General features: G+C 32.9%; 2 protein-coding genes across 5 annotated transcripts in view; both read right to left on the bottom strand.

Moving 5' to 3' along the window:
- Nucleotides 1-13,423, bottom strand: part of LOC108743402 (microtubule-associated tumor suppressor 1 homolog) — a 38,110-nt gene extending 24,687 nt beyond the window's left edge. The window contains exons 1-3 of one of the 3 annotated variants that reach the window (XM_018478964.2): nucleotides 13,157-13,423; nucleotides 4,695-7,207; nucleotides 4,458-4,576 (exon numbers count right to left, since the gene is read on the bottom strand). In XM_018478964.2, the coding sequence (XP_018334466.1) occupies nucleotides 4,458-4,576; nucleotides 4,695-7,207; nucleotides 13,157-13,165 (2,641 nt within the window). In that variant the 5' untranslated portion in view covers nucleotides 13,166-13,423. Of the gene's footprint in view, nucleotides 1-4,457; nucleotides 4,577-4,694; nucleotides 7,208-11,922; nucleotides 12,277-13,156 lie in introns of those variants that run through there. The other 2 variants (XM_018478965.2, XM_018478966.2) reach the window with 2 other exon arrangements.
- A 432-nt stretch (nucleotides 13,424-13,855) lies between these two features.
- Nucleotides 13,856-17,866, bottom strand: LOC108743407 (protein mothers against dpp). Of its 2 annotated transcripts, none has more exons than XM_018478972.2 (2): nucleotides 17,477-17,866; nucleotides 13,856-17,144 (listed from the first exon to the last, which is right to left on the bottom strand). In XM_018478972.2, exon 2 carries the CDS (start codon nucleotides 17,125-17,127, stop codon nucleotides 15,745-15,747), a length of 1,383 nt encoding a protein of 460 aa, XP_018334474.1. In that variant the 5' UTR covers nucleotides 17,128-17,144; nucleotides 17,477-17,866; the 3' UTR covers nucleotides 13,856-15,744. The 2 variants fall into 2 exon arrangements, with proteins under 2 accessions (XP_018334474.1, XP_018334473.1); XM_018478971.2 differs by lacking the exon at nucleotides 17,477-17,866 and adding an exon at nucleotides 17,229-17,460.
- Between the last annotated feature and the right edge of the window lie 282 nt (nucleotides 17,867-18,148).

The raw sequence follows: 18,148 nt of genomic DNA, 5'->3' as shown, positions 1-18,148 counted from the left end.
TTTGCATCTTGATATGGAGATGTGTTACAAACACATATTCATATATACAAATTCTTCAATGAACTGGACAACTAAAAACAGGTACCTCTGTACTTTAAAAAAAAGACTGCTATGCCATGGAAGGCAGACAACCTGTTACCTGTTGTTGCTGCAATTGGTACTGTGTAGGTACTGTTTACTTGCTGTACACTCATATATTAAAATTTAATATACAACTGACTATGTGGAAGTATTATACAACATACAGTCAAGTAACGGTTTGTAAGAACAAGAATTTGCAACAAGTGCCCCCACAGAAAGTAATCAACAATTGCCAAACTTCAACCTACTGTTCAAAAAAATATGTCGTACTTTATTAATTTGTACATAAACTCCTTAAGACAATTAGAATGTCTGTTTAATAATTAAATATTTAAATCCTTTAGTATCTTTTAATTACCAATCAATACACATGGATAAGTACCTTAGTAAATAGTTGCTAATATACTACACCAACTAGTACTAAATATGTTAAAAACATACTACGACACTACTATATTACTTCTGTTAAATTAATTTAATTAATTAAATTAAATAATCACGCCTAATTTTATTCACCATATACTTTTAATGCCAATTGTTATATCTACATAATATGAAACAATTTCTAACTGTCACTTACTTAATAACTTTCATGCAACGTACTTACTTAATCAAAAAACCTAAAAAAAAAGTGCATTTTTACATTCAGTCATTTCCAAGTGTCCAGCTGACTGGCATNTATATAAACAAAGTCGCTAATCATTCAAAAAGAATCTACCTATTGATTAATTTTTTAATTAATTAATAAACTACTTTAAACCGTAATTTATGCCTTACCTCAATATAAGATAATATACACCAATTCAGGCAAATTAAGAGCAATTCCAATGCGGATTATTGACCACAAACAAACTTACGTTTATTCATACAACAGCTTACGCCTATGAAATATGCAACCTTCACGACAAGAACGTAAAGCAAGTAGCATTTAAAAAGTTTATATTTCTTCCTTAAACAACCAAAAATAGGGCTTCCAGAAAATTTCTCGGCGTTCATTTAATAGCTTTCATTAATAGTTATCACTTTCACCTTTTAGTTTTACTCTAAAAATTAATTATGAAAAGATACAACGGTTCAAAGTGAGAGCAAAAAACATAGGCAACACATGTTACAATCATCATTAGAAAATAAAATTAATATAACAAACGTCTATAAATTTTGCCATAAAACATTATTAATATGGGTTTTAATTCAATCAGGCATATTTTTGAACAATTCTGGACTGTAAAAGGAAATCTTAATAAGCATTGTATTTACATGTACAATAAGATTGCTATAATTGCACTTGCAATAAACGTAATAAAATTTAGTTAAGTATTACATACTTACAGACACTTCGTACTAAAATAATTAGATACAGTTTTGTTAATTAAAAAACCACAGTGTGTAAAGTTATGCTTCAAAACCGAAGTCTTTCATAATTAATAACAATTTGTTAATGAGTATCTACGGAAATTAAATTAGTTAAAAAAAAATAAAATAAAATGAAAAACTGTATGAGCCATGTATACGATAGGTCACGCAATTTCTTTATAGCCATTAAAATGGAAAAGTAGAACACGACATCTTATCTAATACAAAAAAACTAATCACTTTTGTCAAGAATCAACGAATAATTTAGCAATCCTATTTGTATTTGTATTGCTTACGTCGACCAACTCATTTGTATGCGGTAATTGGATAATCAAATCAAAGTCAAAATGACACTAAGAATATCTCGCGATCTTAAAAAAACATTCTTTTGTTTGAATTATTAGTACATACATAAAAACTTGATCGATACACAAAATTCATTTCTACGAAGCATTGAAAATACACTCCTCCGGGAGACCTATTAGCAATTCGCAACCCAATTTCAACCCTCAGGTCCCTTAGGAAAACAGCATTTCCCCGGTGTGCTCATGCGCTTTTTAGAGGGGTAGCTCGATAAACCATCGCATGAATCATACGTTTGAATTGAACTCTTTCGTATTAAGGCTGTGGCACATTATTTGCGAAAGTAATTGATGATGACGAAAGGATTACAAAAAAAGTTCAAAAACTTCAAAATCCACGAATTTTTCACTTCACGATATTTAATAAAGTGAATAAAAAATGAAAATAATAAACGGTGACATGGGTGATCATTAGATAGAGTGCCTAACGAAGCGAATAACAATTTGCCGTTAGTTAAGTCCTATATGTATTATCATAATATACTTTTAGTTATAGTTATTAGATCAAATTGGCATAGATGAATTAACATTTGCTGCACAGTGTAACCGTTATTATTATAGAAGAAACAGTCGCTACGGACGCTAAGTATAATATAAGAATTATATTCGCAGTTTTATTTCCATTGTAGGTAGTTTATTATAATCATATAAAGCAATTTCTCAAGGTCCAATACGACCTAATGTTACGTATTTATTTAAGACACTTATTGTTGCGGTTTGACGTTAAAGATTGTCCTTAACAATAATTAATATGAATAAACTAGCACAGGACCGTAATAGGATTTTTCTGATCGCATTATGAATAAAGTTTGATATGTGCGATCAACAAAAAATGAAAATTATTCTTTTACAACTAAAGAAAAACCGAAAGGTATCTATATACTTAACTATTATAGGCACATTTAGCAGCTTCAAAAATAAGAATTTCGGATGTACCAATTTTTGAAATAAGGTTAACGAACGTGAATGTATATCTGGTCGCCGTCGAACAGGCAATTCGTCAAATTCAAAAAATAGAATTGACCCAATTACCATTTATTTCATAAATTCCGACCTTTGTTTACATAATATACAATTTTGACAATTTAAAATCAGTTATACAGTGAAAAGCTGAAACTCCAATTTCCAACTTTGTTTTATTTGTAAATATGATTGCATTTAAATTTAAACTCAATTTGTTGCAGTATAATTAATTACTTGTATTCGTAGCTCAGGAGAAGTTAAAAAAAAACTCTTTTCGTAATAAAAAGGGAAGGACATGTAGTTCCTTTCACATAATAATACGGTTAAAAACCATTATTTACCTGTTTCATACCAGCAAAATTATTTTATCATGTACTTAACCCGCTGTGTACAACGCCGAAAGCAAGCAATTTGATCATATCATGACATAAGGTAATTATTAAAGACACAATCCCAATCACAATTTTAACACTAACAAACAAAGTACACGACAGGTAACATTAATTATTATAAAAAAAGATACATCCAAAATAAGCCGCACGTGTTTTTTTTTTCTTTGGAACCACCGCTCAAAATAACCCACGGTGAACTTAGTCGCGTATTAAGCGCGACTCGCGACTCGCGATACTCAATAGAAGGGGAAACCACCGACGATTATAATACAAAACAATCCTTCCAGAAGCGGCATGCGTTCGTGCCCCTTCGATGGGCTTCGGCTACGGCTTTTAAAGACCCTCTGGTCGACAAAAGTAAGACAGAGTAGAAGCTGATACAGGATGTCCCAAAAGTAAATAACTTTTTTACCAATTTACACATTCATGTTAAAAAAGTTCAAGTCTATTAAGTATCACTGTTTCAAATGTCCTAAATAGTATTGCGAACTCTGAAGAAGTACACTGCAAAGCCCACGAAACGTGAGCACACTTGAGTGGAACCCGAAGAAAAATAAAAAAAAATACAATAACAAGAACTTGTGTCCGATTTAATAAAAGTAGGTACCTCCTTTTGAGACACTCTGTATTATTTGCTTGTATATGAATGTCGACGACGATATTACGGAAGACAAATTATGTTTAAAAGGTGAGCATGCGTTTCGCGAGATCCGAGATCTGTGATCTAAATCAGGAGCATCGACCAGCAACAATAACATTCTTGTTGTTTTGTTGTGGGAGGATTAATCCAATAAACTTGTGTATCAATCCGAATTTGATTTGATCTTATGCTCATTTGAAAGCACATTAATTGTTTAATCGTTACGATTAGTACAAATACAAATAGTATTGTAACTGTAATGCCTCAAAAGACAAAACACCTATAATTGGGTAAATTAATTTTCCACTACTAATTTTTCATCTTTTTTGCTTTTGTTTGCAAAAATAACTGTCCCATTCTCATGACAATTTAAAGACCCCAGTACGTACTTATATGTAAAGACTGAGCAGTGTTTTGTACCCTTCCTAAAGTTATGAAAGGAAACAGAGTTCACTACATCCGCTATAATTCGTGACCAGCCATTTAATGAACCCTCGCATTAAACAAATGCATTTCAGAATAAATTAATTTCTTTTTTGATCTGATACACTATACAGATACTTGTTCCACAATTTTTTTTGTAGATATAGTACTTGAAAACGACCAGACTTTTTTTCAGTACCTACTAAACTAGTTTTCCCAAAAAATATAATAAAATTAACTCACCAAGTGCTTTTTTGGCTGAGGATGCGTTGCTCAAATCACTAGCTGAGCTGTGGATGCTTCCCATTTTTTTCAATTTAGGACTTGAGCTGCTCTCCAACACCCGAGATCTAGTTCTTCTTCTGGAACAAGAGGAAATTAACAAACATAAAATAATTTTAGACATTTTTATAAATTAACATTCAATAAAACACTGGAAAAGTTTCACCAAAATTTAAGAAATAAAGCGTTAAAACTTACAATTTATTATTTGTTGATTTCTGGTTAACGTTCTGGACAACATTTTCCTTATTGAAACCATTGAACACTTTAGATTTGACGTCTTTGACTTTAGGAGAGTCATTTTGAGCCTTGGATATTTTGCTCATCACAGCGTCCCATCGGTTTACAGGTTTCCTAGTTTCGATCTTTTTAACGTTATTAATCACAGGTGCTTTAGTTTTCGGAGTCTTGTCATTTTCCAACATGGCTTTCACCTTGGACGTTACATTTCTCTTGGGCATCTTGAAGGACTTCTGGGATGTAGATTCCTTTCGGGAGGCGTGACTGGGAGACCTAGCATCTGGACTGGAAGCCGCACTAGATACTGATATCGACTTCCTTTTGGCAGGTGTTTCCATAGATCTGTTTACCGCATTTTTAGTTTCGACATTCAATTTATCATCTACACTCTTATTGTTGTTAATGTTATTATTTTTCGACATAAGAACGTGAGCGTTATTTTGACTATTACTAGATATCGATTTGGTGGAAGTATCAGAGGCTGTGGGAGAGACGTCTGTTCGGATTACTCTCGAGAGGCTTTCAGACGAATCGTCGACTTTGTTTGCCTCGATATCGGTAAATATCCCACTGGAGTCCATATTTTCGCGATTGTTTACATAGATATCGGCCGCTGCCTGCGCGTCGATGCCATAAAGGGTCCCGTCGATAATTTGGGCCCTCCTGTCACCCCTTACGTTATGCTCTTCGTGATTATCGGCGTCAGATTCAGTATAAAAGTCAGAATCAGTCATGGGATCGATGGCTCTCCTAGGTAATGGACGTTTAAACAATGGAGAATGGTCAGCACCTCTGCTTGCTGGTCTGGACATCTCTCCATCTCCTTGATATCCCGTATCAAGGCTCGTTATACTTGTTATGCTCATTATAAAGTTACTGGTGGTCGTTTTGGAGTGGCTGGGTTCGGTTTTGGGTTCGCTATCCAATGTAGGTGTGGGGTCGAGAGGGAGATCTTCTGGGGATGGGGTTTGTTCGAAACGGATCGTAGTGTAAAGTCTTTGTTCAGGATCTACAGGGTCCAGAGGAAGATCCATGTTCATTGTGGTGTCCGATTTGGTTAGAGAATTAACGTCAATTATGCCTAAGCTTAAGTCGTTTACTATACTTTGGTCACCGCCTTTTGTTGAGTCTAATGGATTGAGCTGTTGCTCGTCAATTATTCCCAGACTCACTGGACTAGAAACAAATTCCGCTTTAACGTCAGGTGTTAAAACGATAGTACAACTTTTCGATGTGCCGTCTTCGTTCGTTGTTTGCAGGAGACCGTCATTATCTTCTCCTTTGATGGTTGCGTTCAGCTCATGAACGCCTAAAGAAGAATTCTTCTTCGGTTGGTCTTTCGGCTCAACGAAACCACTGAAATCGGCCATTTGGTCTGGAGTCAAAATTCCCAGTGACTCGTCTAATTCCAAGGAGTCCCTCTTGTTGCTGTCCTCTTCTGCTGTAAATGTGTTGGTCACATTTCTACGACAACGTCTTCGAGGTGAACACTCGATATCGTTTTCGGAGTCCTTCTTCGGTGTTGAGTGAGACAATACGTTTGGTCGTGTAATATTATGAGTAAGTGAATCGTCACAGTAAGGATTCGTGAACATAAAACTTAGTCTCCTGACCGATTCCGCACTGTTACTTTCCGATTCTAATGTGTTTTCCCCACTGGAACTGTTACTTTCCAACGTCGCTTTGAGTATTTGTGCTTCTTCGTGCTGTAAACTGTAAGTGCCACGTCGAGTCTCGAGAAGCCGAAGATCTAATTCGTCTTTTGAGTAAGTTTTATCGACGGCCGTGTCATAATTTAAACAACTAATGAATGGATTATTGTTCTCGTAGGTAGCAGAAAGCGATGTGAACGTTTTGTCAGATCTCTCGGGTTGCAGAACGTACGCATCTTCAACTTTTGGTGCTACCCTTGTCGAATTGACTATGTCGGGAAAATTGGAGCATTCAGTGAAGTCGTTAAGGAAGGGATTGGTGTTGTTTTTGACGATTTTTGTAGTCGGAGGAGAGTTTGAAGATTCGGTGTGTGTGAGGTATTGTCTTTTCTTCGATTTATCTTTTTTTAAAGCATCTTCGATGCCGAAAAGAATACTGTGAGGTCCGGACTCCTTATCGCTGGGTGTATCTGCTAACAATAGGTCGACGAGCGCAACTTTTGTTAGCGGCGCCATCAAACCGCAAAGATTGGCGCAAAAGAAGTACCGCACACCCAGCACATGGCCATCATGTTTACCGATCGGACGCGACAACTCGATACCGCACCACACACCCGCGCCGAAATGAACACGACCGAAAAACCGCAAAACTCCTTCCTTGTCCTCGACACGCACTTTTTTACCGATATCTCTCTCGCACGGTTTACGCGATATTTCCGGCGAAACCGGGTATTCCAAGTTACTGCTGCTGAGTTGTTCCGGTTGCTGCAACGGAATTCGAGTTCTGAATATTGGAATCCCCGTTGGACCCTTATTACGCTGAAAATAAAAAAGGAAACATTTAATTGTACTACGTTAAATACATAAATCTATAGTTATTCTTATAAAATTACTTTACTAGTTCTTATTTAGTTGAAATAATTTAGACAATTCATTAAAATACTGTTCTATCCTTATTTCTTCAACAATTACATCACAGTTGCAAACATACGATTACACAAAACAAATTTAATTACAATATGTAGTAAATTCACTGTTCAACTTAATTTGCCAATATGATTATTAAAGTATATGATCTTCTGTCTTATTACTTTTGTAAAGTCCCCCGTATACTGAGAAGGAAAATAATAACACGCCTTGCCTGTATGCAACACCCAATACACTACTGCTACGATGAACGTATACAACAATCACACAAAACGCGATAAAAAAGTTAAAAAGTTTATTTGTAATAAAAATCGTTAAATGTTGCAAGTATAACGTGTTGCGTCTTAGATAATGTATTATAAAATTGATAACACCTAACAATGTTCTAAGTCATTAATGGCTTGCTTAAAATCGAAAATATCAGGATCTGACCCAAATATTGGATAAAAAAGTAACCCTGAAGAAATTAATCTTGCTTTACTATAATTTGAAATAGGTACGTACTAGTTTACAAGGTCCAATTTTTCATTAAGTTAATTACCTACTGCAGATTTTCAATCATCATTATGATCGACTAATACGAGGGAGTGTCTAAATGTTTTTATACGTTTCCACTCGGAACTAATACATTTAATTTAAGTTTTCAATCTAACTCTTTTTATGATATACGTCTATGCAATAAAATTAAATTAACACAACAGTATTAATTAAATAAAAGACGTCATGCACCATAAGTCGTACATTTCATATGAATATTTATCCCTCTATCTATAATAAATCTCCTGTGAATACAAATGTTCTCAACCCAAAAAAGTTTTAAATATTACAAAGCACAAGTCACGATTTTTTATACATGTTAAACCACAACAATTTGTCACTCAACAAACATGTCTGCAAAGTAGCCAAATAAAATTTGGAAATTTTTTGATTAGGAAGAAATTAACACTTTGAAGGGAGCCAGTTCAAAGCAAACCTGCTAAAAATATAATGTATAATGGAAACAGAACATCATGTAGTGTTTTGAAGGTCAACACTTTACAAACTTGAAATTAAATGAACAGGTATCGAATGAGAATGAGGAAAATCTACTTTTAACTGTGATACATACATGGTATGTAACTAAACGAATTTATTTATGAATAAATTTATAACATGTAAAGTTCTGATTTTACGTCTTAATTGAAAGTATAGCAGTTTTATGACACCAATTTGATTGGAATCTACTTTAATCATTTAATTTGTTTCTATTATATTAACAGAAAAAGATTCTATGACAAAAATCAATAATTCCTATAGGTAGGTACTTCGTCACCGACAAACAATTTCTTACAAACATTGTTTACGCTATTTTATTTGATCAATACAAGAAAATCTAGGAATTCTGAGTGTAGATTGTTAGAAACTTTGCGAAAATCTATAACCTTCACATTATTCGAAGAATAGTTTATAGATTTCCAGAAAGACTAATTGTTTCTTCAAATCAATGCAGTTATATCCCCATTGCCCTGTACGTTACATACACATATAGTATGTATATATTTTAGTTAAAGATAAAGGAATTAATGTTACTTGAAGACATCGACTTTAGATAAATTTAAATCATTCTGGACTGCTGGTATTAAATTAACTGCGTTTAATTTAGATTGGCAAGCACTACGACAATTTCTATTGCTATCAGCAAATCAATAAAAAAAACTATAGGAATTATAAAGATCAGAAAAAATGACAGAAAGTTAAAACGAAAATACCAAGATACTAAAATATACACAACTGTATGTATTGTAATAGTATTTTCTCCTGACAGTTCATTAAGATGAGTGCCTTCATTTCAAACCGGAAAAAGTCTATTTAAATAGAATTGACTAGACAAGAATAACAACAAAACAAAAAAATGAAAACTATCATACACATAGTACATGTAGATTTGTACATGCGATAGGAGAGCATGGGTCTAATTTAAATCAACATTAGTACAGCGGCTCCTGCTAAAGCCAAAAACGAAAATAAGAGCCTTTTTTGGAGTGTATTATTCCATCAAAGACGTACGTACTGTACCACAACTGTATGCATTTACAATATTGCCTACACCATTTAGGGTATCGATGAATTCAGAGTAGATTCACACAAATTGAAATAAGTATTGTGGCACAACATGTAATTGTATGCACGTGTATGCTTAGTAAATTACATGTAAAGGTGTGTAAGTCGATGATACCGTTTGTTGACACACATACAAGTAAGACACTGCGAAATTTCAAATAGCTAAATGCAAACTAGATGTAAATGTAATATAAATATATATCAGGGTGTGCTACCTTAGAACAATATTTTTTTTTTCATGATCTACCAACCTTAAATCTTCATATCTATTTCAGTCTAATTAACAACAGACAACAGTCCATTTTTGAAATAATAAGTCTGTTATCGAGAAAAACTATTCTAGGAGAATTTTTATTACTCAAAAACTAAGGTACTAACTTGTCAACTTAGCTTTCATAATCGCCAATCATCGCATTTCCCTAAATCCAGAACTACTCCTCTTTACTCCCGTTCCTGCTTCTACTAAGTTTCTGACTATTTTTAGCTTAAGTAATTGTAAAAAAATATTATTAAGGCAGGTATCAACCATTTTATAAGATTCTAATGATCTTTTGCTTATGCCAATCATAAAAATGTACGATGACGCAATAAGAAACAAAAAAATATGCTTATGTAGTTTTCGAAAGTGTTTTGAACTTGTAGCTGACACAAAGGATAACCAAAGACAGACGTAAGAAGCTTTAAAAATAAATCTGATTAAGGCAATTTTCTACAAACTTATTAGTATTATTTTTTATTGCATATTTAGTGAAATAATTTACTATAACATTTTCAATTTACCTACAACATATAACCAGGAAACATATTTTATTACAACCTATTATCTTAATTTATTAATTAGATCCCACCATTAATTTATTTCCTAATTTAATTTTATATGTATAGGTACACCTATGTAAAACTATTTAGAACACATTGCTTTTATGTTGCAGCAAGATTGACCTGTTGTCTAAATATTTATTGTATTTTAAAGTCATAAAATGTGCAGTAAAAATTTTACTATATCCGATAAAAACCCAACAGTTACAGTTAAATTTAATTAGTGCTCGAAAACATCAGATTGTTCTTAATGTTAATCCACTACAGCAAAATGGCCATATAGGTATACCATAACTCAGGATTACACATATACAACGTGCTCAAAGCACGAAGGAATTAAAATTAAAAAATATATTAGAAAGCAATTAACTTGACAAGTAATTTCATAAACTATAAAAATCAGAACAATTAATGCTCAATCAAAAAAAGTTATGATAAGAACAACAGGTAACCCGTTTAATAAACTTTTGATAAGGCTCAGTTATTTTATGGTTAATTGTAAACTTTAAATTTTATTTACCTACCTACATTCAAGATAGACAGAAAATTGACAATAATACCATTAAGTTAAAAGTACTTGAAACTTTTTTATCACAGTCACATAAAAAACCGTAGTCGTCGTGTGTAAAAAAAATTAATGAAACTTAAAAAATGTATCGGCGGTTATAGGTAATTAAAAACCTAATAATTTTTACGTAACATTAATTTCATTAAAATCTGTCACTCTGTACATTTCTTCCTTCTAATAAAAATTAGTAAATGGCTTGTGGGCAAAGATTTTAACTGGCGAAATTAAATCCCACGCGGTAATTAAATGCTTCAATGAATTAAAAATGCCTTAATGTATTGTTATTAGTCTCTCAGTATCAAAAACATACTTTAGTGATAACATATTATTCAAATTTTTTATACATGAGAATTATTTTATTGAGACGTGTTTTTATACCCTTTTCATCACCTGGAAAACAGGTTTTTTAAGATACAACTATGTTTTTTAAATAAGTTAAATAAGTAGGATGTTTCTTTTTTTTCTATATGCCTGATTAATTTTCTTTTGCTTTATATAATCTACCCACGTAAAGAAAACTATGTACCTTGCAAATTAGCCACCTATGTACCTACAAAACTTTCCAATTTCACCGAGAAACTCGGTTCTGGAGTTTAAATATTTGTTTACGTTTTCTAAATGGAAAAACAACCTGTAGATCTGCAGAGAAAAAAGTTACGAACAGGATATAAATTAGGAAATTACAGCCTTTCTGTTTATCTATTAATTTTATGTATTATTCGTTTATTATTCCCAGTAATACAAAACAGAGACGGGATAGACGACTTATTAGCAAAACGTCATCAACCTTGACACCGCAATATCCTGAGTGAAATTTGCATTTTTCATATATTATCTATAGTATATGACAAAGTACATTTTCTTAAACACATAAAAATTTATGTTTTAACTACAGAAATTACTAAAACTTGAACCTATAATGCATTTGTTTGGTGTATCATATCATTAAGTAACAATTAAAAAGGATTTTGTTTTTTTGCTGGATCATTTTGTTAAAAAAATACATGTATTAAATTGTTTAATATTCTACTCCTATTAGAAAAGAATCAATCAAAGTAACAAAAGTTCATCCTTTTAATACTCAATTTCGCAAACTGCATAGCTTTTTTACATCACTTACTTCAAAATTTAGAACTCTCTAAATCTCGTTTTCCCAAGCGATGATGCCATTACTTCACGCAATTATGTACATATCTCCTTGGAAATACAAAACAATTGCCTGTTATTAATAAAAACACAGTCACGAACGACAAATATCCACACGATTGTCAAATTCAAGTTGCCTTTCAATTGTTACTCAACAATCAGCAGCTCTCCGAAAACTTTCAATAGTAATACCGAATAAGCGATTAAAGGGGAACCACTGAAACATTCTTATTACAACAATGATCAGACGCAAGGCTGATTTTTTACAGAAAAAACTGCGCTTCTTGAAAGGATGCGCTATAAGCTATAGCCGGTAAGCAACTAACTGATAAACTATGTTGGCGAAGCTTTCTGCACAACTATATTATACATGATACCTACATGGCCGGTTTCCACACATCAATCGACCAACTTATTACGATCTGATAGATCATCATATATTTGATTGTGTGTATCTATACGCAATTATAACGCGGACCTGTCCATGTACAACTCGTTTTAATTAACCGCAAACATTGGTTGGTTGGAAATTCAATTACGATATTTAATAAATAGGTACCTTACAAACAATTTTTGAAAAAGTCAAATAAATAAGAGTAGATATCCATTAAAACATTAATTTCAAACAAATATTCACAAAAAACCTTGAAAGGATGTTATCTATTAAGTTACATACTGTATATAATGATAAGAAAACATTCTATGGTTGATATGAGCTTTGGTGCACTTTCGTTGTTAAATAAAATTGACTCAATCAGTTTTAGTTAATACAAAAAATAAACTACAACCTCTGTTTTCGAATAGCAATTCGTTTTGTATTTCTCACAGTTTGTTATCCAACAATGGAACTGAAACAACTTAACCGTGTTAAATAACAATTAGCAGGAAATTGTAACACACATTAAACATATTGTATAAATAATATGTTTGTACAAGGTAAATCCGTAAAAAAGATAACAGAATAAATATAAAAGTGGTAAACCACAACGTATCTCGTATGGACTACAAAAAATTAATTCTATTTAGAACGGTTATCATTAATATCTGCAGCTAAAATGCTGCATTCAAACATATTTGTAAAGACCTAATCAATTGTTGTTTCATCAAATGTTATGCAATTCTCCAAGGGAAGAAAACATCAATCAGTTTTACCCTTGAATTATCATAAGAGGAAATCTAATCTACAATTATGTTTATAAAAGACTCACCGCTGACATCTTCACAATTCCAACACTCGATTAAATTACGATAACTTCACATTTCCACACAAAAAGCCGCGCAAGACAGGTGATCCAGATCAATACTCTGCAGACATAATTCGACCAAAACTCCCGCGACACGAACTCTCCCGAATCACTTTCGTAAACGCGTTTAAACCTATTTTTGAATAATTTTGTCACTGGGCCAGGACTCCCCATGTCCGGCCTATATTTCAGATTTACACTATTTTCTAGTCCATTTTCACAACCAACAAACGCGAACATTTATGGATTCCACAATAATAATATATAATAGATAAAAAATATAAAATAATAACAACGCGTGCGCATGCGTTATACGAAAAATTACACTATGTTTATGTACAGTACAAATCACAAAAATAATGGACTTGCACGAAACAAAAACAGCAAATAATTAAATGAAAAATTGTATTTCAAGCGAATTATCTGCTCTCCAACTTGTTTCACAGAGATAAGCAATAATAATTTCACGACTTTGAAGTAAATATATAAATACTGTGTTGTTTTCAGAACGCTAGTACTACAGGCAACACACAATACACTTCTGCATTTAGTAAAGAAAATAAATGCGCTTAAAAATATAATATACACACTTTCCCTATAATTATCTAAATGCAATAAAAAATAACAAACAAGAGGGATGACGGGATGTAAAAAAAAACAATATTATACAACTGTATATCTTTACTTAGAATGTTTTGAAATTATATAAAATATTAACAAAAAAATAATATATAAGATTGCATCAAATATTGCATTAATTTTAAACAAAAATATATATCAAGCAAGAGATGGCAACATTTTTTAAAACTTAATCTATATTTTGCAATTAAAATTCGATAAAATTTCGCACTTACTAGTACCACATTTTTACGTCTTACTTCTAATTTATCAATTACACATTTTAATCCTTTTCTTTTAGTTGATTGTTTTTTTCTTTTTAACTAATTTGGACAAGTGGAATTTCCAATAACAAAGCAATCTTGCTTGAATTAATCTAAACACAAACTATCATTTCAAAAAATCCTATTTTTTATTAATAATTCACATATCAATGATAATAACATAAATACGTATTTAAAATCAATCTTACCTCTACAATATTTGGTCACTAAAATGAAAAACAAATAGTAATTAACTAACAATTTCGCAAAAGCATATTACCGATGTTTTTTGGGTCACAATTAATACATACACATTATAGTCATTAATTAAATATTTCCTCTTTTTAATTATGAACATCATCATATATAATAATGAAGACACGTTTGTCTTCTTATAATTTTTTCTAAATTGCATATGTACTACTATTATTATACAGGGTATCCGAATACAACATCAGGTATAATAAGGCAACACCTTAAGGCATGCACACTTCGTCACAATAAAGCACTTGGGTCTTTTTGTGGTGTTTTTTGTAATTGTAAATGTGTACATGTTTCACGTGTTGAGTGTATGAATGTGAATGTGTTCGTGTGTGTATGTGTGTATAATTAATTTATCGTATTTAAGACACTTCTTAATATATGTACCTACAACGAAAGCTTCGTTATAAACATACAATTTCATTATGTAATTAATTTGGATCATTGTTCAATAGAATAGATATTTAAAAAAAAGTAACAACAGATTATTGCACAAATAAATAAATGGTACCTTCAAAGTGCTAAGTTTTGTCTTCTAATAAAGAATCGCTCTTTCCGGGTTGGTACTAATCAAATCCGTCAGACATGAGAGACATAATCGCTGAATCCACTGAAATTATATGTCCTACAGTCAGAGACAAACCCAGGGCTCACCAAACACGAAAGCATCAATTCTTCATTAAATAATACATTTTTTATTATTGTATAATAAATTTTTGTGAAGTTACCTATTTGGAAATAACTTATTGCAAAATTGATGATATTGCACGTGGTCGTTCTGAAAAAATTGCACATTCTAAAACTTATTAAACAATGACTCCAAGAATGTGTTGGTCCCTCGCAAAATGTGTTTGTTTGTAACAAAACTTTTCGTTAGGTTGTAAATAACGTTTTCTTACGTCCTACACAACAACGTTTTAGTAATAGTTCGAAAAATATATAAGCTTCGGTCACCCTGTATATTCAAAGAAAAATTAATTGAACAAGTGGCATCGCGACACACGAATGGGCGGCTCTTTGTGCGTTTAACAGAAAATGGAATTATAAAAAAACATAACGAAATAACGAATAATAATATACACATAATAATAAGGATCCTTCCTTAACACTAAAAATTATCATTATATAATCGTTAACTGCATTTACGTATGTATTAAACTATACGCTATTAATTAATAATGTTGAGAGATCCATCGCGTTTTTCAATTTTCTTTAATAATATGGTTTCTGAACCAATTCTCATCTTGAAACTTGTGTTGGCAAGCGAGATAGATGCATTTTAAATGGATCTTTTTATCTTGCGAATACAAGTGTTATCAAAAAGCAGAACCGACCAACCGAAATTATTTTGCACATTTTTTTATTTTTAAAAAATAAAACAACTGAACAAACAAAAAACAGAATTTTCTCTTACGAAACCGAACTAATGGCGTTGTGTGGCGCGCCCATTTGCGTTAAAACTTTATCGAGCCATTGTAATGGCCCGTGAAGATGTATCTCTATCCAACAAGGGGTACTGGTGACATCTTGCCGGTGATATTCCGCGCCCCAACCCTTCACGAAACTCATTCTGATTGTGCACATTTTTGTTAGTTCGTATACAGCTTCAAAGCCATGATTGACACATTGTGAGAGTAACTGAGCGAATTCGGCGTTATTAAATATTCTCAGAGAGCATCCTGCTGGGATTTTGCACACAGTTGATGGGTGGAAACCGTGATGGTGATTGCAGTTGCGCGACTGCACGAAAATCGCCGAATCTGATAAGCATTCTGCATAAACTTCACCATTTACATAATACAAATGTACTCCCTTTCCTATATGCCTCCTCGTGTTCTCTATCGTAGAATTTCTGTTTACGTTACTCAACTGCCCCAAACAAAACCGACTGCTATTGTTACTGGGATTCGTAAAACCATCCACAATGACAGATGTACTGTGACAGTGAAACACCTCACCCACTCTACAATTCAATTCGTAATAAGCTATGGAAGCCCAGAATGGTTGCTCTTGGTAAGCTACAGATTGCACATCCGTCAAAGCGGGTTGTGGAGACTCAATGGGTTGAACATTATTGTTACCATTAGTGTTATTCTCATCTGTAGGACTGTAAGCAGGTGGAGGTGTCTCTGCTAGATTTGCATAAGGAGATTGTGGATTGTTTGAACTGACACTTCCTGGACTACTCACACTTGAAATGGGTGATCCAGGATTAAGGTTATTTGTACTGAAACCATTCTGTGAATAGCGAACATTGTGCGGCATATTTGGCTCAACCAACTGTTGAAAAGGAAGCAGCGAATGACCAGGTACAAAATCATTGTGTCTTGGCACCAGTACTGGCGGCAACACTGGACTTTCAACACGTTTGTAATGGTAAGGATTTATGCAAACCTCTTTCTGTTTTGAAGAAAATGGAAATTGACACTGCTCAAGGGGTTTGAGTTCGTGATGACTTTGTAAATCAGGCCATCGCCACACGCGACAATAAATAACGTGAGGAAGACCTTTTCGATGGGAAACTTGCAAACGACCGTCTAAACTTCGAGGAATAGTGACGCACTTACTTGGAGTACCTGGGCAAGAAAGTGCTCTTTCAAGTTCCTCTATAGCTCCTTTTCGTTTCTTAAGCTTCTTTACCAAACTGTCTACTGCCTTTTCTGCCCACTTTTCCTCTTCATCACCTTGTTTCCATCCCAAGAGTTTTTTAACTGCCGGACTTGTGAAGGAAAACAAACTGTTCAGTGTTGACATAGGACCACCACTTGACGATTCGCCCTCGTCAGCGTCCATTTTTAAATGAAAACCCACTGTAATACAAACACTATATTTAATATCAATTACTCCAACAGCTTACTTACGCTTTTGTATACAAATTACGGATAATGACTCACTCTTTATTGATGTTTAACTTCCATTCATAAAACTGACGATTGTAAACGTCCATAAGCTAAACGTTTTTTTATTTATTCCTCACAAATACACGCTAATAAAGTACGCAAAAGTTGCTACTGCAAATTTATCAAAGTGCAATTCACAACAAAAATAAAACAAAACTTAAAAATTAACTGTGCATTCGACTCTTTAATGACGTATATATCAATAGAAAATAAACATATCGAAGATCAAAAAGGTTACCTACCTCACTAAACTTAAAAAATGCAGCACTAATTAACGGTCGGTTCGTTTATAATGTTAACAAGTGAGTTCTTGGGAAAATAACAGTTGCTTGGGTTGACTTGGCTTCTACCATCAGCCGTCTTTTCGACGCCAGTTAGTTGTCCTGATCGTCAATTTGCAATGTGGCGCTCGATTTGTATTGAATGTTCAAAGCGGGAGTTTTAAATTACACCAATGTTCGCAAAGAAGAACAGACTTGAGACTTGAATTAATCGTAGTACAAATTAACATCTTTTTAAAATACCGTTAACATCGGACGTGATTTCCTCGAACGATAAAGCGGAAGGCGATACATTATAAGTTCAATTACAACTCAATACACTGTCATGCACATGCAATCAACTGAAACGATAAATATTTACTTTTAATGTTGTTGCTGGTAACTTTATCTTCGCAACCTCATCATTTAAAAGTATAATTACCAGTAATTACCTTTTATACTGTTATAATTTGTTATTTTATTTTTGGTGGAAATTTATGATTTTCATATGTATAACTGTTAATTATCTACGGGTATACCAAATGGATGTTCAAGCATATAAAGAAAGTAATTACAATGTTTCATTTTTATTAAGAATGTAGTTTTAAGGGTTAGGTTCGGTTGGGTAAGAAGGTTAAGAACCTCTATTGTTGA

This window comes from Agrilus planipennis, unplaced genomic scaffold (genome assembly GCF_000699045.2).
Source record: "Agrilus planipennis isolate EAB-ADULT unplaced genomic scaffold, Apla_2.0 scaffold195, whole genome shotgun sequence".
In the NCBI taxonomy this organism is placed as follows: domain Eukaryota; kingdom Metazoa; phylum Arthropoda; class Insecta; order Coleoptera; family Buprestidae; genus Agrilus; species Agrilus planipennis.
Note: the sequence above shows the minus strand (reverse complement) of the source record. Positions and strands in the feature narration are given on the sequence as shown.